The following is a 21771-nucleotide window of genomic DNA, read 5'->3' on the forward strand; positions in this document are numbered from 1 at the left end:
GGAGAGCACCGGGAGAGAGGGGACAGAACCGGGAGAGGGGACAGAACCGGGAGAGAGGGGACAGCACCGGGGGAGGGGACAGAACAGGGAGAGAGAGGGGACAGAACCGGGACAGGGGACAGAACCGGGCAGGGGCAAACAGGAGCTCGGCCAGCCGGAAAATGTCCTGGGACAGCTCCGTGCGTGCGAGGGGATCTGTGCTGGACCGTGCCGGGACAGGAGGTGGCCGGGCTGGGTCCCCAGGATTTGGGGAGGGTCCGTTCCCCTCCCGGACGCGTCACAGAGCGAGCAGGAGCCGGCTGGGGTCGGCACGGTGCTGCTTTATTTCCATGGAGGGGGGGCGAGCTTCTCCCCCTCCCCAGCCCCAAATCCCTTGGCAGGAGCCCAGCACGGCCTCTGGCAGCCCCGGGGCCACCTGCAGCCCCCCGCTCGCCCCCCGGCCACTCCCAGAGCCCCGGAGAGCCAGGGAAGGGCCGGGCACCCCAGCAGGGATGCTCGGGGCAGCTGCCAGGGCCGTGCTGGCCCAGGAGCCTCCCCCGGGTGTTTTGGGGACCCCTGACCCGTCCTGGTGTCCCCAGGAGTGCCCCTGGCTGCATTGTCACCAGCTGGGCAGGGACAGGGGGGCTGCACGGGGGGGGGTCTCCACCCTGCCCTCCCTTTTGGGGGGCTGGGGAGTGGCACAGACGAGGAACAAAGCCAGCACTGGGGGCCGGTGCCGAGAAACCCCTGACGGACACAGCTCAGCTACAGGACACACAGACACGCACTGGACCACGGGGGCACTGCCGGGGGGCACGGGGGGGCAGGAGGGGTCGAAGCTCGGGCCTGGCACCGGGCAGAGCCCAGGCAGGGGCCCCGCGGGCCGAGGGCAGGTCCCGCCATGCCCCGTCCCGTCCCCTCCGCCGTGCCCGGGGGCACGAGGGGCAGCGGGGCCCGCGCCGAGCCCGAGCCCCCTCCAGCCCCCAGCGTCCCCCAGCGTCCCGCGGGCTGCCAAGAGAGCTGAAAAGTGCTTAGAAAAGAGAGAAACCCCTAGAAAACCTGCCCGGGGCCGGAGCCCCCGGCTCGCCCCCCTGCCCGGAGCATCCCTGCGGGGAACACCGCGGGGCGAGGGGGGGCCGGGGCCGGGGCCAGCGCGGGGAGGGGAGCCGGGCCCGCCCCGGGCTCCCCTCACACCAGGGCGTAGTCGAACTGGCCCCTCTCCAAGCCCTCCTTGTGGTCCGTCCAGGAGGAGGCGGGCATGCGGCTGTAGGGGTCCAGCAGGATGCGGAAGCAGCGCACCATCAGCATCACCAAGAACACCAGGAGGAAGATGACGAAGGCAAAGACAGTTTTCTGCTCGGCATCCATGCCCGCGGCGCCGGCGGGGTGCTCCACCAGGGACGGCGAGAGCAGTTCATAATCCATGGTGGATGCATCATTCATGGCAGAGGCCGGGGGCTCCAGGGCACGGCGAGCTCGGGTGCCCCGGGGCAGCCAACTTCAGCCTCCCGCTGTGCCCAGGCGCCTGGAAAAGCGCCTATTCCATGGGCAACCCCTCGGGGTGGGCTCCTGGGCGAGCCCAGAGCTCCTGGGGGGAAAACAGAGGCCGTGAGGGGGCAGGGATGGGGTACGGGCATGGAGAGGTGGTGAGGGAGGGGAATTGGGTGTGGGGGAAGAAGAGATGGTGAGGGAGGAGAATTGGGTGTGGGGGAAGCAGGGATGGTGAGGGAGGAGAATTGGGTGTGGGGGAAAAAGAGATGGTGAGGGAGGAGAATTGGGTGTGGGGGAAAAAGAGATGGTGAGGGAGAAGAATTGGGTGTGGGGGAAAAAGAGATGGTGAGGGAGGAGAATTGGGTGTGAGGGAATCAGGGATGGTGAGGGAGGAGAAATTGGGTGTGGGGGAAGAAGAGATGGTGAGGAAGGAGGAATTGGGTGTGGGGGAAGCAGGGATGGTGAGGGAGGAGAAACTGGGTGTGAGGGAAGAAGGGATGGTGAGGGAGGAGGAGGAGTTGGACGTGGAAAAACAGATGGTGAAGGAGAAGGAATGGGATGTGGGGATGGCTGGGGAGGAGGAACCAGCCCTGGGATACAGCAACAGGCCCAGGGAGCTGCTCAGGGAGTTCTGGAGCTCGTGAGGGCTCAAGGCAGGGGTGGGCAGCTCCAGGCTGCTCCTCTGACCATGAATCCCCAGCAATCCCTGGAGAGGCCCAGGCTGGTGCTGAGGGACCCCTTGGAAGCCCAAATCCCAGGGGATCCCCACCAAAAAGGACACAGGGGCTGCTCAGGGGGGCCTGGAGCTGCCCCAGGATGGGCTCAGCAGGGACAGGGGGGCTCATTCCTGCTGGGACTCGTGTCCAGCTGCTGCTTCCCCGGGTTTGGAGCAGATTCCCGAGGGAATGGGGCACCCACCTGGCTGCAGCCGCGTGGGGACAGGAGCAGGGCCAGGCTGTGCCCACACAGCCCCGTCAGCGCGCTGGGCTCCGGCTCTGCGGGGCTTTGGGAGGGACAGAGAGAACGGGGACAGGGTTAAAAGGGCTGTGGCCACTGCGGGGAGCACAGCAGCACATCCCGGGACACCGCTGCAACTCCCTGGAATATCCACAGCAATATCCATGGAATATCCACACCAACCGCCCTGGAATATCCACACCAAAGTCCCTGGAATATCCACATCAACCTCCATGGAATATCCACATCAATATCCATGGAATATCCACATCAACATCCATGGAATATCCACATCAATATCCATGGAATATCCACATCAATATCCATGGAATATCCACACTGACCTCCCTGGAATATCCACATCAATATCCATGGAATATCCACACCAAAGTTCCTGGAATATCCACACTGACCTCCCTGGAATATCCACATCAACCTCCCTGGAATATCCACACCAAAGTCTCTGGAATATTCACATCAACCTCCCTGGAATATCCACATCCATATCCCTGCAACATCCACACCAACATTCCTGGGAGAACATCCATGACAACCTCCCTGGGAAAACATCCACGTCATCCTCCCTGGGAGAACATTGACACCACCCCCTCAGGAGAACATCCACACATCCATCCATCCCTGCAACATCCACATCAATATCCATGGAATATCCACATAAATATCCCTGCAACATCCACACCATCATCCCTGCAACATCCACACCGTCATCCCTGCAACATCACACCAGCATCCCTGGAATATCCACACCATCCCCCCTGGAATATCCACCCAAAAATCCTCTTGCAGCCTCCTGCAGCCTGAATTCAGGCTCCAGAAAATCCAGGCTCCAGGGAAAAAAACCCAAAATCTCCTTGGGAGAGCTCAGGAGCATCCCCTGCCCTCCCTGACAGCGATATCCAATATCCAATATCCAATACCCAATATCCAATACCCAATATTCAATATCCAATACTCAATATCCAGTATCCAATACCCAATATCCAATACCCAATACCCAATATCCAATACCCAATATTCAATATCCAATACCCAATATCCAATACCCAATACCCAATATCCAAAATCCAATACCCAATATCCAATACTCAATATTCAATATCCAATACCCAATACCCAATATCCAATATCCAATATTCAATATCCAGTATCCAATACCCAATATCCAATACCCAATACCCAATATCCAATACTCAATATTCAATATCCAATACCCAATACCCAATATCCAATACCCAATATCCAATACTCAATATTCAATATCCAATACCCAATACCCAATATCCAATACCCAATATCCAATACCCAATACCCAATATCCAATACTCAATATTCAATATCCAATACCCAATATCCAATACTCAATATTCAATATCCAATACCCAATACCCAATATCCAATACTCAATATTCAATATCCAATACCCAATACCCAATATCCAATACTCAATATTCAATATCCAATACCCAATACCCAATATCCAATACTCAATATCCAATATCCAATACCCAATACCCACTATCCATGGGGAAGGGCAAGACACAGCAATCCCAAGGCCACCACTGACCCGTCCCCAGGTGCCACATCTGCAAGATCCTAAATCCCCCCAGGAATGGGGATTCCACCCCTTTCCATGGAGGAATTCCTCCCATTTCCTAACGCCAGCCTAAACCTCCCTTTATGCTTCCCCCACGGACATATTGGGTTTAAAAATTCCCCTTTTTGGTGCTCAGCAATAAATCCTGGAGATGCCCGACAGGCTCAGGTCCCAAATCCAGGGAGGATCAGGCACAGTCAGGAGAAAAGAGAGAAATTCCTGCTAATTGCTAACCCTGGTATTATTAATTTATATATTAATAATACATATTATATCTTTCTGTCATTTATATATTATTTATCCTGAAAATAAAGGATTTCTTCCCTTTTGGGATGTGTTGCTTTTTCATCACTGGAGGTTCCCAGAGCTGCTGGACCCTGGAAGGAACAAGGCCAGGCTGGAGCAGCCTGGGGTGGGGGAATTGGGTGGAATTGGGTGGAATTGGGTGGAATTGGGTGGAATTGGACAAGCTTGAGCCCTTCCAGCCGATCCCATGGCTCTGTGCTCTGGATTTCCTGGGAATTTGGAGCAGAGCCCCTCGAAGGAGGCTGCTGTTATTTCAGGAGCAGCTGATGGAGTTTTATTAAGATTTTATTCCTGTTCCCTTAGTAACTCAAAAGACACAGGCGAGGAAATTGCTTAATAGGGACAGAGCTCACAAAGGAACAGGATCACTGTCAACAATTCCAGGAGGCTGTGCCCAGGTTTTTCTGGGAATGAGGCACGAATTAAATGTTAATTTGGGAACGGCGAATATCTAATGAGATGCTTATTACGAACAAAGGAGGGAGGCAGCAGGGAGCCAGGCAGGATCTGGGTGAGATCCAGGTGGGATGGAGGGCAGGATCAAGGTGGAAAGATCTTAAAACCCATCCAGAGCCACCCCTGGCACCTTCCAGCTGCTCCAAGCCCCAACCTTGGGCATCTCCAGGGTCGGGGCAGCCAGAGCTGCTCGGGAATTCCACCCCAGCCCCTCCCCACCCTCATTTCCACTCCCAGATCTCCCCTCTTTTCCCTCAAAGCCATTCCCCCACCCTCATCTTGCTCAGAAGCATTGTAAAATCTCCCTGGAGCGTTTTTTTTTTCCTGGGATTTTTGGTGCCTGAGCTCCTCAAAGGTGGGGAAAGGCTTCGATGGCAGGGCCATGGGGGTCCCTCCCTCCTTCCCTTCACCTCCTGGTGTCCCAGCGTGTCCCAGCGTGTCCCAGCCGTGTCCCAGTGTGTCCCAGCGTGTCCCAGTGTGTCCCAGCCGTGTCCCAGCCGTGTCCCAGTGTGTCCCAGCCGTGTCCCAGCGTGTCCCAGTGTGTCCCAGTGTGTCCCAGCTGTGTCCCAGCCGTGTCCAGAGGGACAGAGGGACAGAAGGACAGAGGCAGCTCCGTGCCCCTCTGGACACCCCGGTGCTCCCCCCGGAGCTCCTGCAATCCCTGCATTGCCTTTTTCAGTAAATGCTGCTGCTGGGACGGGGCCTGGCTGCCTCTGGAGCACATCCAGGGCTCTGCCAGGGAAACCTGAATTTCCAGCAGGATCCAAGCCCGGGGCACGGAGCTGGCCCCAGCCCCGGGGTTTGTGCCCCAATCAAAGCAGGGTGTGAGCTCCTGGAGAGCACAGGGCTGCTCCCCTGTTTTGTGGGGCTGGGACAATCCTGATTTTATCCTGATTTTATCCTGATTCTGTCCTGATTCTATCCTGATTTTATTCTTATTCTATCCTGATCTTATCCTGATTCTATCCTGATTTTATCCTGATTCCATCCTGATTTCATCCCTGTTTAGCTGTGTTTATCCCTGGAATCTTCTCCTGCCTGTGGCTGCCCCAAGGGCTTCTCCTCTGCCCTGTCCCAGGCCCAGCAGGACTAAAGGTGTCCCCATGCCAGGAATCCACTGGGATCACTGGGATCCACTGGGATCCAGCCCCCCTTCCCAGCTTCCCTGTTATTCCCTGCCAGAGCCAGACCCTTCTTCTCACCCCTGGACGTGCCCAGGGAGTATCCTGAGCCTTGTCAGCATTCCCGGGATGTCCGGAGTCCCCTCTGGTCCCAAACCATTCCCGGGATGTCCGGAGTCCCCTCTCATCCCAAACCATTCCCGGGATGTCCGGAGTCCCCTCTCATCCCAAACCATTCCCGGGATGTCCGGAGTCCCCTCAGGTCCCAAAGCTGCTCCCAGGCTCTCCCCCAGCTGGGGCATTCCCTGCTGGAGCAGCCCGTGGATGCCGGGGGGGCTCCAGCCCCTCTCCCAGGCTGGAATCCGGCCTGGATCCAGCGGTGTGGGGCAGACGGAGCCTGGATCCAGGGAGATCCGAGTGGATCACCCCACGGAGCGTCTGCGATGTCCCATCCCGTCCAGGAGCAGCCCGGGGGGAGGCTCAGCCCAGCCCCAGCCCAGCAGGGACGCATTTCCCCAAATCCCAGCTCTGAGACCCCTGGCCCCGCCAAGGACCCTCCTCCCAACCCCATCCAAGGCTGCTCCCACCCCAGATCCCTCCCCACCCTCCTGGGCAGCACCGCTGGAACATTCCCCGGCTGCCAGCCCCGAGCCCACCCAGCAGTGCGGGCGGGGGGTCCCGGGCCGCCGGCTCAGCCCCCCGGGATGCGGTACCTGCCTGCCCCGGGCCCCCGGCTCCATCCCCGGCCATCCCCGGGCCCGGCGGCGCTCGCTGCCGCCCGAGCGGGTTCCTATGGCGATGCGGAATCGATTAGAATAAAAGGTGGAGCGCAGCAATCGGAGCCGGAGAAGTTTCCTGAGGCGCCTGCCCGGGAAAGCCAGACCGGGGGAGTGCTCGGGCTCCGGGCTGAGCTGCGCCCCCGCCCCGGCTCCGCTTCCCTGGGCTCCCAAAAATCCCCTCTGATCCCGCGGGGAGCTCCTGCATCCCAAAAAACCCCTCTGATCCCCCGGGTAGCTCCTGCATCCCAAAAATCTGCTCTGACTCCTGGGAAGCTCCTGCATCCCAAAAATCTGCTCTGACTCCTGGGAAGCTCCTGCATCCCAAAAATCTGCTCTGACTCCTGGGAAGCTCCTGCATCCCAAAAATCTGCTCTGACCCCTGGGAAGCTCCTGCATCCCAAAAAATTAGTTCTCACTCCTGGGAAGCTCCTGCACCCCTGTGATCCCAAAAATCTCTCTGCTGATCCCCGGGAAGCCCCTGCACCCCAAAATCCTCCCCTCTGATCCCGGGAAGCCCCTGCATCCCAAAATCCTCCCCTCTGATCCCTGGAATCTCCTGCACCCCAAAATGCTCTCCTCTGATCCCTGGCATCTCCTGCAGCCCCGTCCCCCCGGGGTCCAGGACTGTCCCCGGCGTGTCCGTGTCTGTCCAGGGGTCTCCAGCATTCCCAGGCAGGCACAGCCCCCCCTGTCCATGGCACTCGGGCCAGGATCAGCCTCAGGGACACGCCAGGGTCACGGCTGGCAGCACCCGGGCACCTTCCTGCAGGGAAAATTCCTCGGAAATATTTGGAAACAGCCTCGTGCTTTCCTGCTCCGCCAGGCTCGGTTCTGAGGGAGCTGGGGTTTCTGGGAGGTGCCCACGGGGAGTTGTGCACACTCCAGCAGTGCAGGGAACGCTCGGTGCCCGGGGCACAGGGCAGCCTCAGCAGGGGCAAATTGAAATGGCTTTACTCGTATGGATGGACAGTTCCTGAAGGTCTCCTTCCCACCTGCTCCTGAGGAGCCACGGGAGCCTGGTGTGGCTGCCCTGGCAGTTCCCAGAGTTCCTCTGGAGAAATCCATCCTCTGTCCCTGTCCCCAAAGCCCAAATGTGGCCAAAGGTCCCTCAGTGCTTCCCTCTCCAACCCTCCATCAATCCATGGATCCATCCATCATCCATCATCCATCCATCCATCATCCATCCATCATCCATCCATCCATCCATCATCCATCCATCATCCATCATCCATCATCCATCATCCATCCATCCATCCATCCATCCATCCATTCATCCATCCATCCATCATCCATCCATCCATCATCCATCCATCCATTCATCCATCATCCATCCATCCATCATCCATCCATCCATCCATCCATCCATCCATCCATCCATCCATCATCCATCCATCCATCATCCATCCATCCATCCATCATCCATCCATCCATCCATCCATCCATCATCCATCCATCCATCCATCCATCCATCCATCCATCCATCATCCATCCATCCATCCATCCATCCATCCATCCATCATCCATCCATCCATCATCCATCATCCATCCATCATCCATCCATCCATCATCCATCCATCCATCATCCATCATCCATCCATCATCCATCCATCCATCATCCATCATCCATCCATCATCCATCCATCCATCATCCATCCATCCATCATCCATCCATCATCCATCCATCCATCCATCATCCATCCATCCATCATCCATCATCCATCCATCATCCATCATCCATCCATCCATCCATCCATCCATCATCCATCCATCCATCCATCCATCCATCATCCATCCATCATCCATCCATCCATCCATCCATCCATCATCCATCCATCCATCATCCATCCATCCATCCATCATCCATCCATCCATCCATCCATCCATCCATCCATCCATCCATCATCCATCCATCCACCATCCATCCATCCATCCATCCATCATCCATCCATCATCCATCCATCCATCCATCCATCCATCCATCCATCCATCCATCCATCCATCCATCCCTCCATCCCTGGCAGTGCCCAAGGACAGGGTTTGGAGCACCCTTGGACATGGATGGGACTGGAGGATCTTTGAGGTCCCTCCCACCCCATTCTGGGATTTGTTGCTTTAATTCAAGTTTCATTTCAAGATTTTACTCCCAAAATTCCTCTGCCTCTCTGGAAGCCCTTGATGAAGGATAAAATCCTTGATAAAGGATAAAGTCCTTGATAAAGAGGGATGAAGTCCTTGATAAAGAGGGATAAAATCCGTGTGGGAATTGCTGTGTGGAGCTTCCCACTCTGCCCTCTCTCCTTGGAAAGCTCTCAGAGCTGGAGGAGATCCTTGTGCTGAGGAGCTGTTCCTCCTACAACACAAAAAGCCAGGGACAGAGGTGCCCTGAGGCACAGGGATTCGGGAATATTCAGGAATTCTGGCACGCAGGAATATCAATCCCAGCCCTGCCTCAGAGCTGGGATTTGGAGCTGCGGCCTCGGGGGGATCTGGGATTTGGGGGATGCTGAAGGAATTCCAGGTGGAGGCAGGAAAGGAGCTGCTTCCTGCTGGATGATGAAATGAGGTTCAGCCTTTGCATTGTCCCACGCTCAGCCCTGCAGGGTGGGCAGAGGAAAATCCGAGTGTTCTCTAACCTGAGCTCCCTTCCCTACGGAATGCCAGAAAGGATCTGAGCCCTTTTTTGTGCTGACAAAGGGATCTGTGGAAGCTGCAGAGGCTGCTCTGGGTACAGCCCTGTGGCACCGAGTGACTGTTCCTGCTTGGAGGACAATCCCACACTTGGCTGCTCCAGTTCCAGGCAAAAAACATTGCCCGTGGCTGGGGGAAAACCATTTGTGAAATAAAATCACCTTCTTGGGAGCCTGGGCGGCTGCAGGAGGAGAAATTCCTCCATGGAAAGGGCGGACAGGCTCGGAACAGGCTGGATTCCCACTCCTGCAGGGGTTCAAGCCACGGGGATGTGGCACTTGGGGTGGCCCTGGCAGTGCTGGGATGGTTGGGCACGATGGTCTTGGAGGCTTTATCCAGCTCCATGATTATTCTGGGTGACACCAAAGCCCTCCCAGAACCCCTGGCTCTGGTGGGGCTCCCTCCCACCCCTCCTGGGCAGCACTGAGGGGGACCCAGTGCCCCTTGCCCAGGGCTGAGGCCTCGATCCCAACATTCCCTGGTGACACGGAGGGAAGGGACTGTCCTGTCCTGTCCTGTCCTGTGCTGTCGTGTCCTTTCCAGGCTCCCCTGCTCAAGCAGAGAATTCCAGCTCGCTGCCCCTTCCCGAGCCAAGCCCAGCCCTGCAGAGCTCTCCTGGCCAGGTGAGGGATGTTTCACACCTGAGCTGTTCCCTGATTGCTGCGGGGCTGGGAGCTCTCCCTGCACAGAATCCTGGCCCCTGCAGCCTCCCTGAGCCCCCGGGGACAGGGCACCAGGGCAGTCCTGGTCCTTTGGGTGCTCCAAAGGGAAAAGAGGAAAAGGAAATTGCTGGAGCAGGAATTTCCAGGGTCAGGCAAACACAGGGAGGAAACCCCAATTCCCAGGGAGCCCTGACAGGAACCCAGGGGAACCCAGGACTGTGGACAATCCCAACCAAATTCTGACAGTTTTCCATCAAAACCAGCCTTTCCTGGCCGAGCCAGAGACGTTTGTGACCCCAAAAACGGGAGTGACAGGGGGGTCAGTCCTGCCTGGCTGGGCAGGGGACAGGGAGCTCTGGGGACACGGTGACACCAGCAGGGTCCAGGCCCCTGCAGCCACCCCGGGAGAGGCTTCAGCAGCTCCAGAGCCACAAAATTCCCTGATCTCCCTTTCCTTGCCATGCATCAACAACAGGAAATTCCCAGCCCCCGTCCCCTCCTGCTCTGGTCCCGTTACCCCAGCCCTGCTCCAGAGCCCAGGGAGGAGCATCCCAGGCTCCAAAATGGATTTTGATGCCAGACAGGTGACCCAGAGGCCACAAATCGTGTTGCCACTCCCAGTGGGACACATCAATCTGCTCCATAACTCCTGCAGAGCATCTCTGGATAACGAGGAGCATCCCCTGGGCCGGCTCTTCCTGAAAGAATTTGTCACCATCTATAAATTGCTGGGAGATTTATTCCTGCCAGCCCTAAAACTGCACACAAAGTAATGGGATTTGTCCAAAGCCTTTAACAGGCTGTTCCCCTTGATTTAAAGGCTGTTGAAGTGTCTTTATTTTCTTAGCACATTATTAATTCACATTCTGGCTCCGAGATGCCTCCAGAGCCGGCGATTTGGGAATCAGAGCAGGAAAGGGCAGGGAAGGGCTTAGGCAGCAAAAAAGCAGCTCAGGGTAACTCCGGGCTGGGAATAAGCAAAGGTTATCCGTGCCTGGAGTTCTGCACGGCACAGCCACGCTCAGAGCTCCCAGGGCTCTGCACAAAAATATGGAAATGATTCCCAGTCCCCACTTCAGGAATTGCAATCCCAGTCCGAGGCTGGGCAGCATTCCCTGGGGATCTGGGAAATGTCAGCTCCAGCCCCTCCAGGGGGTTTCCAGCTCCCCCAGGGCCCTGCCCGTGCACCGTTTATGGGATGGAATATTTATAAATACAGCCCCTCATTCCTTTATCCAAAGGCCCAAATCCAGCCCCAAAAGCACCTGGACATTCCAAACTCCACCCAAGGCCATGAGCAGCGGGAGAGCCGGGGAAGGGGACAGGGATCAAACCCAGGAGTTTCCCACGGGCAGCCCCTGCTGCCTCACTTTGTGTTAATTTGCATTTTTCCCGGTCTTTGTGAGCCATTAAAAGAGGATGGGGCAGCACGAGGCTTCCCTCAGCACAAATCCAGGCAGAAGTTTACAGGAATTCAGCCTGGAAAACAGGGAGGGCGTTTCTGCTGTGTGCAAACAACCCCAGAAATGCTGAGTAATTCCTGGAGCATGGGAAGCAATCATTACTTTTAATTACCAATTAAATGACTCGGTAATTTCTTGCATTCAAGCAGCAATGGAACCGCAAACAATGCCAGGCAAATCGGGTCTTTAGCATTTAATTACCGGGCTCTGCCATGAATTATTGAGCAAATGGGCAAAGACTCAGCTCCGAGGAACTCCGGTGCTGCAATTAAAGGGTTTTTAATCATCCCTGGGTCGGAGGCGCTGTTTGGAGCCGCCCTCCACGTGCACCCACACCCAGAGCAGCGACCGAGGCTCTGTGCGCATCACGGAGCTGAATTCCCAAAATAATCCGGGCTGGAAACGCACGAGAGCGGGATCGCCCATCCCAGCCTGGCCAGCTCTGCTCCTGTCACAGAATTCCGGACTGGGTTGGGTTGGGGGGACCTTGAATCCCACCCAGTGCCACCCCTGGACCCTCCTGCTGTCCCTGGGTGCTCCCAGCCCCATAAAACCCAGACGGGGAAGGCAGCAGAGGCTGAGCAGAGAGAGCATCCCAAATCCACACCTGGGCTTGGAAAGGTCCGGGTCTGCCCCCGGAGAGGTCCAAGCAGGGCTTGGGGCCGGGACTGACCCCGCAGAGCTCTCCAGGCGGGATCCCTGGAGGGAAGGATCGCATCCTCTCCAGCCCGGCCCCGCCGGCTCCTGCCAAGCGTGGGGAGCAGCAGGAGCAGCCAGGGAGAGGCAGGGCTGGAGGGGCCAGCCCGGCCCGAGCTCTCCCTGCCCTGGAATGCCAAGTGCTCCCCGGCCCAGCATCCCCACGTAAATCCAAGGAAAAATGGGCAAATGGATTTCCCAGGGCCGGAATGGGATGGAGCCGCCCCCCAGCCCCGGGAATTCTCTGGAATTATTCGGCCCCTCCACCCCCCCAGTTCAGAGGCAAACGGGAGCAGGAGAGGGAGGTGAGGAGGGAAAGCAAAGCCTCGCTGGATTGGGTCCATGTCCTTCCCAAAAGCACGACAAGTGTCCCAGCCTCTCTCCCTGGGGAGCGATTTGACCTGGAGAACGTCCCTGCACCCCTGATTCCTCCCATCCCTGCACCCCTGATTCCTCCCATCCCTGCATCCCTGATTCCTCCCATCCCTGAATCCCTCATTCCCTCCATCCATAATTCCTTCCATCCCTGCATCCCTGTCATTCACTCCATCCATCCATCCATCCATCCATCCATCCATCCATCCATCCCTCATCATTCCATCCCTGCATCCCTCATTCCCTCCATCCCTTCCATCGCTGCATCCCTCCATCCGCGATTCCTTCCTTCCTTCCATCCCTCCATCCCCGATTCCTTCCTTCCTTCCATCCCTGCATCCCTCATTCCCTCCAGGCTTTGCAGGACCGAGCAGGAGCCCTGAGCAGCTGAGGGACCACCAGCAGCACCCCCGGAGCAGAGCTGCTCCTCCTCCTCCTCCTCCTCCTCCTGCTGCTGCTGTCCTCCCCCGCAGTGCCAGAGCCGCTCCGTCACCGAGATGAGCTGATAAAAATGCAGATCGATGGCAGGGCCAGGGCTCAGCTCCCGGAAATCGATGCCGTTCCCATGCTGAGAACTCCCCGTGATTTTATCCACCCTCGGGAGGCTCGGGGCTGCAGGGAGCCGGGGGATCCCATTCCTGCTTCCCTCAGGGGGGTCCTGAGCAAACCTGGCCACGGCTCCCAGCTTCTGGAGCAAGCCAGGCAGGGAAAGGAGCTGGGAGCTGCTGGGGGATCAAAGGGGCTGCCCTGAGCTTCCTGAGGCTCCCCAGGTGCAGACTCTGCTCCAGGGATGTGCTGAGGGATGGACACGATTTGGGAAACCAGGAATGGACCAGGAATGGCCACAGATCCCACCAGGGTCCTGGATCCCAGCAGGGTCCTCCAGCCCATCCCCATCTCAGATCACCCCAAGGCTCCTCCGTGGCTCCCCCAGGCCCAGGAATGTCTGGGCTGGTTGGGGTGAGTGGCACACATGGGACAGGGCAGGAGGGAAGGAGCATCCCCAGCACCAGACCCCAAATCCTCCTCCCCCTGCTGGAACCCTCCCTGCTCCCCCCGTGCCAGGCAGGGACAGACAGGGGGACAGGATTGTCCCTCTGCAGCTGGGACCCCCCGTCCTGCCCGGGATCCGAGTCCCCCCCTCCTGCTCTGGGCTGCAGCTCCAGAGCCCGGCCCCGTGCCAGGATCCAGCCTGGTCCCGCCTGTCCCCGCCCGTGCCAGGACACTCTGTGCCACGCCAGTGCCAAGCCCTCTCCATCACTGCCTGCTTGTCTCGCTGCCATGCCCCGGTGGAGAGAGGCATTCCTGGAAGCACCTTGGCAGCCGGGCCGGGCCGGGATCCTGCTCGGGGCCGGCGTCTGCCCCGAGCCTGGCAGGACAGCAGGTCCCCTGGGGACAAGGTTCCCTCCCTGCTGCTCTCAGGGAACGCTCCCGACACCCCTGTCCTGCACAGCTCTGGAGAATCCATGTGTTCACTCCGTGCCCTGGCCCTGGCAGCAGCTCCAGGTCCAGCCCCCTCATTTCTGGAGGAGATTTGGGCACATCCCGGGCGCTCCTGGCCTGGAAAGAAGAGGAGCCCATGGATGGAGCAGCTCCGTGGGGTCCAGCAGAGAGCAGCTGCTCCTTCCTGGGACACAGAGCATCCCCAGCTCTGCCCTTCCCTGCAGCCCATCCCCATCCCTGCTGGAACGTGGGGAATCCAGGGAGAAGGGAGTGCCGGGCTCCATCCAGGGGTTCCCCCATCCCACAGCCCCGGGGAGGCCTCAGCAGCTGCTGGGACTCGTGGCCCAGCCCCAGCAGCGGCTCAGGTCTGGATCCCAGTGGCTCACATCTGGATCCCAGTGGCTCAGATCTGGATCCCAGCGTGGGCTGCTCCGGGCAGGGATGAAGGAGTGGAAGGAGAGCGTTACAAAACACCAGCCCTCGGAGCAGGGAGGGGAATTTGGCCGGCACCGCTCGCCCTCCCAGGCCTTAATCCTTTCGTTAGCACAGGCACAATTAGAGACCAACTCCCAGCCCTGCAATGCAGAGGGGCTGCGGGAGATCCCGGGAATTCAGGCACCGGAGTCTCCGGCCTGAGGAGCCCTGAGGGGCCCTTCCCACCCCGGGCAGCTCCGTGGGGCTGATCCAGGGATTTTCCAGGGATTTTCCAGCTGAATTCCATGAGCTGGCCCCGGCTCTCCCAGGCCAGAGGATCCCTCATCCCCCCGGGCTGGGCCCACCAGCAGCCCCAGGGCAGCGGGGACAGCGAGGCTGGGATGGCAAAGCCACCTCTGCTCACAGGGGGACAGCACCACGGGAGCTGTGGGATCGTGGAATGGGGTCAGGGACACGTCCCGCTGTCCCAGGCTGCTCCAGGCCCCATCCAGCCCGGCCTCCAGGCCCATTCCGGGCTGGAAGAGCATCCAGTAGCTCCTGCCCTGCCTCTCTGGGAGCTCCCAGGAGTTTGCTCCTCTCCATGACCCCAAAGCTGCTGCTCCCCTGCGAGCTCAGGGCTCTCTGCTCCAAACCATTCCCAAGGACTGGGGAATCCCAGCAGAAGCCTAATGTGCTTCCAAGAAAGGCTTGGACTCCAAAAATCCTCCCTGAGGAGGCTCTGCCTGGGTGGTTGGGATGTGGATACCCAGTGGGCACCAAGTTCTGCCAGGCCAGGAAGGGAAGGGCACACAAAGGGCTTGGGAGGATGTTAAATTCCATGGGCACACGAGGGCTTGGGAGGATGTTAAATTCCACGGGCACACAAAGGGCTTGGGAGGGTGTTAAATTCCAGGGGCACAGCTGTGCTGCCCGACCCTGGCAGCTTCCCTGGCTCCAGCTCTGCACATCAGGCACTTCCCAGCAGCATCTGCCCTTCCCACACCACGAATCCCTCAGCAGGGTGGCTGTAGAAGGGTCTGGTGGGTCCCTCCCTCAGGGTTCTCCAGACAGAGCCAACACCAGGCACGGCTGGAATGGGAATGGGAATGGGAATGGGAATGGGCAGGTTCTGTCCCACCAGGCAGGCACAACTGGGCTCAGCAATTCCAGACCCACTCCAGATCCCTCTTTTGGGTCCCCACAGCTCTTCCCTGCAGGTTCCAGCTCCTTCTCCCAGACACAGCCTCCTGCTCCCCTCTGAATCCCAGTTTTCCATCCCTGGAGCGCTCCCATCCCGCAATTCCCTCCCCATCCTGGTCATTCCTTTAATCCCGGGTTTAGCGCCCCGCCCTGGGCTGCAGCCGCAGCCTGGTGGCCCTAAAGTTCCCTTCGGGAGCTCGGCTCCATCCTTGGACCTTGGGGAACGCCCGGGGGCAGCGCGGCTCCGGCGCTTCCCTCCCGGGAGCGGTGGCTCCCAAAGCTCGGCTCGGGATTTACCGGCACCGGGCAGTTCCAGCGAGCTCCCGAGGGTGTCACCCGCTGCTGTCACCCGCTGCTGTCACCCGCTGCTGTCACCCGCTGCTGTCACCGTGTCAGCGCCGGGGGAGGCGCGGGGCTCACGAAGCGCGGCTGCCGCTCCCGGCTCCGGCTTTTCCGGCAGCCGCCCACGGCCCTGCTGCTGCCCCAGCCCCCGGCCGGCCTGGCAGGGCTGGGCACGGCCCGCTCCGTCCCGCGGAGCCCCGGGAACGCTGCCCCGGCCCCGGGGAGAGGCGCGGGGGCAGCGGGAGCCGCCCGGCCGCGGCCACCGGCAACAGGTGATGGGGACAGCAGGCGCTGCTGGTGGCCCTGGAGCCGTGCCAGGTTATGGAATCAGGGAATTGTTTACCTTGGAAAGGTCTCCCGAGATGGTCGAGCCCGTTCCCAGCACTGCCCAGGCCAGCACTGAGCCCTGTCCCCAAGTGCCACATGCGCAGGGGCTGGAATGCCTGCGGGGATGGGGACGCCCCCAGTGCCACTGTGCCAGTGCCTGGGCACCTTTGACACCTTTTCTGTGGAGAAATTCTCCCAATATCCAACCTCAGCCCTGCCCGGCCCAGCCTGAGGCCCTGTGCTCGTGCCCAGCTGTATTTCCCGGGGGGATTTGCAGCCCGGGGGCTCCACCCGTGCGGATTTCAGGGATGATCCCACCTCTGTCCCTTCCCCTCCTGCCACAGGAACCGTGGGGAGAGACCCCGGACACGCTCCCAGGGCTGCTCAGGGAAAACCAGAGCCTCACCCGAGGATGTGGGCACTGCCAGGAGCGGCGGGGGCTGCGCTGCCACAGCAACCGGGCACATCCTGCTCCCACCGCGTCCCTCGGCCGGGAAAGCCATCCCCGGCTCCTGTGCCACGCACAGCCCTGCCCGGCCAGCGCGGAGCCACCGCGGGGCAGCACCGGCGTCCCCTCGGCTCTGGGACACCTCCCTGCCCGCTGACAGCAGCTGGGAGGAGGCAGCACCCCGGGAATGGCACGGAGGAGGGGACGGCAGCGGGACATGGGGGCCCCAAAACGCCGCCGATCCCACAGCTGGCACCGCTGGAGCCTCATCTCATGTGCAACACGAGGCTCTGCAGCAAAAACTGCCTCCGGCGAGCCCAGAGTGCCCGAATTCCCTCCGCCACTCCCCGGCGCTCCCGGAGAGCTCCCGCAGCTCTTCCCGAGGGGCCGGGAGTGAAACGGCCCCGGCCGCTCCAAGGGGCAGCTCCGCGCCTCTGTCCTGTGTCCCGGGGTTCTGCGGGACCCCCCGAGCCCCCGCACAGACCCCCGGCCCCAGCAGGGACCCAGCGGCTCCGTTTCATCCCAAAGTTTCCCGAAGCCGCCGGGTGGGGACCCCCAAATCCCCCCAGCGCTCGGGGGCTTCGGCAGCCGCGCCTTTGCTCCCCGACAGCAGAACCCCAAAGGCAGCGGCTTTGCAGCAGCTGCGGGAATTCCTTGTTTTCCACTTCTTCTTCCCAAAATGCCCATCCCAGATTTTATCCAACAGCGATATTCCGCCCAAAATTCCCCTTTTTTCCCCTCTCCCCCCCAACCCCAGGCGGTCACAGACCCCCGGGCGCACCCCGACCCCGGGGACACCGCACCTCTCCGGACCCCCCAGCCCCGCAGGGAGCCCACCCGGGGCCGGGGGCAGCCGGCACCGGGAACGGCCCCGGGAGCGGCCCCGGGAGCGGCCCCGGGAGCGGCCCCGGGAGCGGCCCCGGGAGCGGAGTCCCCCCGCATCCCGCACCGCCCCTGCGGAGCCGCGGCCGGGCGGTGCCCGGTGCAGCCCCGGGGCTCCGCCACCAAACTTTCCCGGTTCCCCCCGGTTCCCCCCGGTTCCCTGGCGCTCACCTGCGCTCCGGGCGGCGGGCGGGGGCCGCGCCCGCCCCGGCGCTCCCCGAGCCCATCCGGACCGGCCCCGCCGCCGCTCCACGGCGCAGCCTTCCCGGCCGGGGAGCGGAGCGGAGCCGGCGCTTGCGGGGCCGGGGTTTGAATTCCTCCGAGCGGCCCTGATTGGGCTGCGGAACGGGGGGGGAGCTGCGACCGGGGGGGCGGAGTGAGGATTCGGGGTGGGCAGGGAGGGAGGGAGGGGTGCGCGGGGTGCGGGGATGCGGAGGGATGCGGGGGATGCGAGGGATGGAGGATGCGGGAGATGGAGGAGGCGGGGGTGTGGTACCCGGCGTGGGGGGGAGGCAGCGGCGGCGGGAGGCGGGAGGGGGTGGGAAGCGTGCGGGGCTGCGGGGGGATGGGATAACGGGGGGATGCGGAAAGGTGTGCGGGAGGTGGCGCCGGGGGGGTGCGGGGGGGGGGTGGCACCATGGGGGGCGTTAGGGGTGGTGGTTCCTGGGGGATTTTAGGGATGGTGGTACCATGGGGGGGGTTAGGGGTGGTGGTTCCTGGGGGGTTTTAGGGATGGTGGTACCATGGGGGGGGGTTAGGGATGTGGTAAGCCGGGGATACAGGTGGAGTGGGGGGATGCAGGGATGTGGTACCCTGGGAGGGTTTCAGGGATGTGGTTCCTGAGGGATTTTAGGGATGTGGTCCTGGGGGGATTTCAGGGATGTGGTTCCTGAGGGATTTCAGGGATGTGGTCCTGGGGGGATTTCAGGGATGTGGTCCTGGGGGTGCAGGGGCTGTGCTGTCGTGGGGGGCGATGCCCAGGAATGTGGTGGAGACACCCGGGGAGGGGACAGCCCAGGGCCCTGGGGCCAGGGCCAGGGGGGCTGCAGTGGGTGTGGTCCTGCAGGAGGACCCTGGGGATGCAGAGCCCTGGGAATGCTGTGAAAATATGGGATTGGGACGTCCAGGTGGCTGCAGGGGCACCCATGGGAGTGGCCCCGGGGATGTGGGGGACAGGAGGGCCGTGGGGGTGCAGGAAGCCTTGGAGCAGCCCCGTGCTGGGACAGGCAGGAGGGATCCAGGCCTCACGGGGATTTTTGGCCAAGATCCTTTCCAAATGGCAGCTTGGAATTCCAGCATTGCTGCTGCTTGTGCTCAGCATCCTGCTTCTGCTCATCCCACCCCTCCCATCCCATCCTGCTCATCCCACCCTGCCCATCCCACCCCTCTCATCCCACCCCGCTCATCCCACCCTGCTCATCTCCCCCCCATCCCACCCCTCTCATCCCACCCTGCCCAGGATCCCGGGATGTTCCCGTGGCCAGCACGGGCTGGCAGCAGGGACAGGACCGTGGTGTTGGAGCTGCTGCCCCTCTCCAGCCAGGAGCTTCCAGCACACCCTCAGAGCCTCCTGCAGCTAAGCCCATCCCTGCTGCTGCACCATTCCTGGCTGGATCCGTCCCTCCGGAGCGCTCCTTCCACACAGCCGGGGCAGAGCAGGGGGTGACTCCCATTTTCCCTCCATCCCTCGTTCCCAGTCTCTCCCCAGCTCTCCTGGAGCCCCTTCAGGCCCTGGAAGGGGCTCTGAGCTCTCCCTGGATCCCTCCTTTCCCCTGGATCCCCCTCAGGGCCTGGAAGGGGCTCTGAGCTCCCCCTGGATCCCTCCTTTCCCCAGCTGAGCACCCCCAGCTCTCCCAGCCCGGCTCCAGAGCAGAGATGCCCCATCCCACATGGAATCCTTTGGGCTGGAGATGGAAGAGGTGCCCATTGGGGTGGCACAGGCCTTGGGAGCAGCGGGATGCTGGGAGCAAGGATAAGCTCTGCCAGGGCTCCCACCTGGCATTCCATAGAAAATTCCACTATTCCCTTAAAATTATCAGCCCTTGGTGTGGGCACAACAGAGTCACACGGCCCCGAGGAGGCTGGCAGAGAAAAAAAACAGGGAGAAAACGCCTGGAAAAGTGTTGCTGTGCACGGCTTCGGTGTCTCCATGGCTACGGGAGCTCCTGGCAGACGTTCCGGGGAACTCAGACGTGCCGGTGCCAATGGAGACCGCGGGCTCATCCCCGCCAGGGCCGGTCCCGCTCGCAGCCCGGGACCCAAACAAGGCCGGGAGAGATCCCGTCCCACGGCCGGGGATGGAGCGGCTCCAGCGCCGGGCTCGTTCCCAAGGGAAAGCGGAGCTGTGCTCCCGGGAAAGCTGTGCTCCCAAAGAAATCCGAGCCTGTGTTCCCAAAGAAATCCGAGCCTGTGTTCCCAAAGAAATCCGAGCCTGTGCTCCCAAAGAAATCCGAGCCTGTGTTCCCAAAGAAATCTGAGCCTGTGTTCCCAAAGAAATCCGAGCCTGTGTTCCCAAAGAAATCTGAGCCTGTGTTCCCAAAGAAATCTGAGCCTGTGTTCCCGGGTAAACTGAGCCTCAGTTCCCACGGAATGCTGAGCCTCTCTCAATCCCGGGAATGCTGAACCTCTCCCAATCCCAGGGAATGCTGAGCCTCAGTTCCCAGGGAAAACCGAGCCTCTCCCCATCCCAGGAATGCTGAGCCTCTCCCCATCCCGGGAATGCTGAGCCTCTCCCAGTCCCGGGAAAGCCGAGCCTCTCCCCATCCCGGGAATGCTGAGCCTCAGTTCCCAGGGAAAGCCGAGCCTCTCCCCATCCCGGGAAATCTGAGCCTCTCCCCATCCCGGGAATGCTGAGCCTCTCCCCATCCCAGGAATGCTGAGCCTCTCCCCATCCCGGGAAATCTGAGCCTCTCCCCATCCCGGGAATGCTGAGCCTCTCCCCATCCCGGGAATGCTGAGCCTCTCCCAATCCCAAGGAATGCTGAGCCTCTCCCAGTCTCGGGAAATCTGAGCCTCCCCCAATCCCAGGGAATGCTGAGCCTCTCCCAATCCCGGGAATGCTGAGCCTCTCCCCATCCCGGGAAAGCCGAGCCTCTCTCAATCCCAGGAATGCCGAGCCTCTCCCCATCCCGGGAATGCTGAGCCCCTCTCAATCCCGGGAATGCTGAGCCTCTCCCAATCCCAGGAATGCCGAGCCTCTCCCCATCCCGGGAATGCTGAGCCCCTCTCAATCCCGGGAATGCTGAGCCTCTCCCAATCCCAGGAAATCTGAGCCTCTCTCAATCCCGGGAAATCTGAGCCTCTCTCAATCCCAGGGAATGCCGAGCCTCTCCCCATCCCGGGAATGCTGGGAGGCGGGCGGGCAGCTCCGGAGCGCTCCCAGACCCCGCTGCGGTCAGAGCCTGCCGGGACGCTCGGGTCCATCCCCTCCCAGAGCAAACCTCGCTGGCAGCAAGGATCCATCAAAATCACCGCGGATTTTCGGGGTATTTTAAGAAAATGGTTTCATGGAGTTTCTGCTGCATTTGCGTTTAAAAAGGGAGGTATTTTTGGAAGTTTTTCCTTTCCCGTTTCAAAAATCTATGTAAATCCTGTCAGATAGTCCCAGTTCCCAATTAGCAGCGCTGCAGCAGCCAAGGGAAAATGAATTAAAGCCCTTTTAAAAAGCACCTCAGCTGAAAGCAGCCCAGGGAAAGGCGAGATGGAGATCAAGGACAGAATAAAATCAATGGATGCATCCCTCAGCCCGTGGGCATTTCCCTCCCGAGGGCTGCTTTGGACTCCAGCCGCTCCAAACCAGGGATGGCTTTTAAGGGATGGCTCCGAGGTGTTGGATCCCACCTCCCCGGGGCATTCCCGGGGTTTTCCAGCCCTGCAGGGCCATCCCCGGAGCTCCCCTCAGCTCTGTGTGCCCGCCTGGTGACAGCCAGGGGTGGTGGCACTGCTGCTGCTCCAGCCCCTCTGGGTGCCGTGCCAGGATCCTGCTCCTGCTGGGTGCCCAGGGGGTGTCTGGAAGATGTTTTTCCCTCTGGAAAACAAATCTCTGCTGCACTCTGCCCATCCCAGCCTGGCGTTTGGGATTTTGCTGCTGCTGCTGCTCCAGGGCTGAGCCAGGGAATTGGGGCTGG

General features: G+C 60.4%; 1 protein-coding gene across 1 annotated transcript; it reads right to left on the reverse strand.

The window, feature by feature from the left end:
• Positions 1-304: 304 nt before the first annotated feature.
• CTXN1 (cortexin 1) lies at positions 305-18021 on the reverse strand. Its single transcript, XM_064396460.1, has 3 exons — positions 17816-18021; positions 2389-2473; positions 305-1567 (listed from the first exon to the last, which is right to left on the reverse strand). The coding sequence occupies exon 3, from the start codon at positions 1420-1422 to the stop codon at positions 1168-1170; it is 255 nt and encodes an 84-aa protein (XP_064252530.1). The 5' UTR covers positions 1423-1567; positions 2389-2473; positions 17816-18021; the 3' UTR covers positions 305-1167.
• Positions 18022-21771: the final 3750 nt, after the last annotated feature.

Source organism: Passer domesticus, chromosome 21, assembly GCF_036417665.1.
Source record: "Passer domesticus isolate bPasDom1 chromosome 21, bPasDom1.hap1, whole genome shotgun sequence".
Lineage (NCBI taxonomy): Eukaryota > Metazoa > Chordata > Aves > Passeriformes > Passeridae > Passer > Passer domesticus.

Coding starts and splice junctions, on each gene's coding strand:
- CTXN1 (XM_064396460.1), bottom strand. CDS start 1,422: ATGAATGATGCATCCACCATGGATTATGAACTGCTCTCGCCGTCCCTG.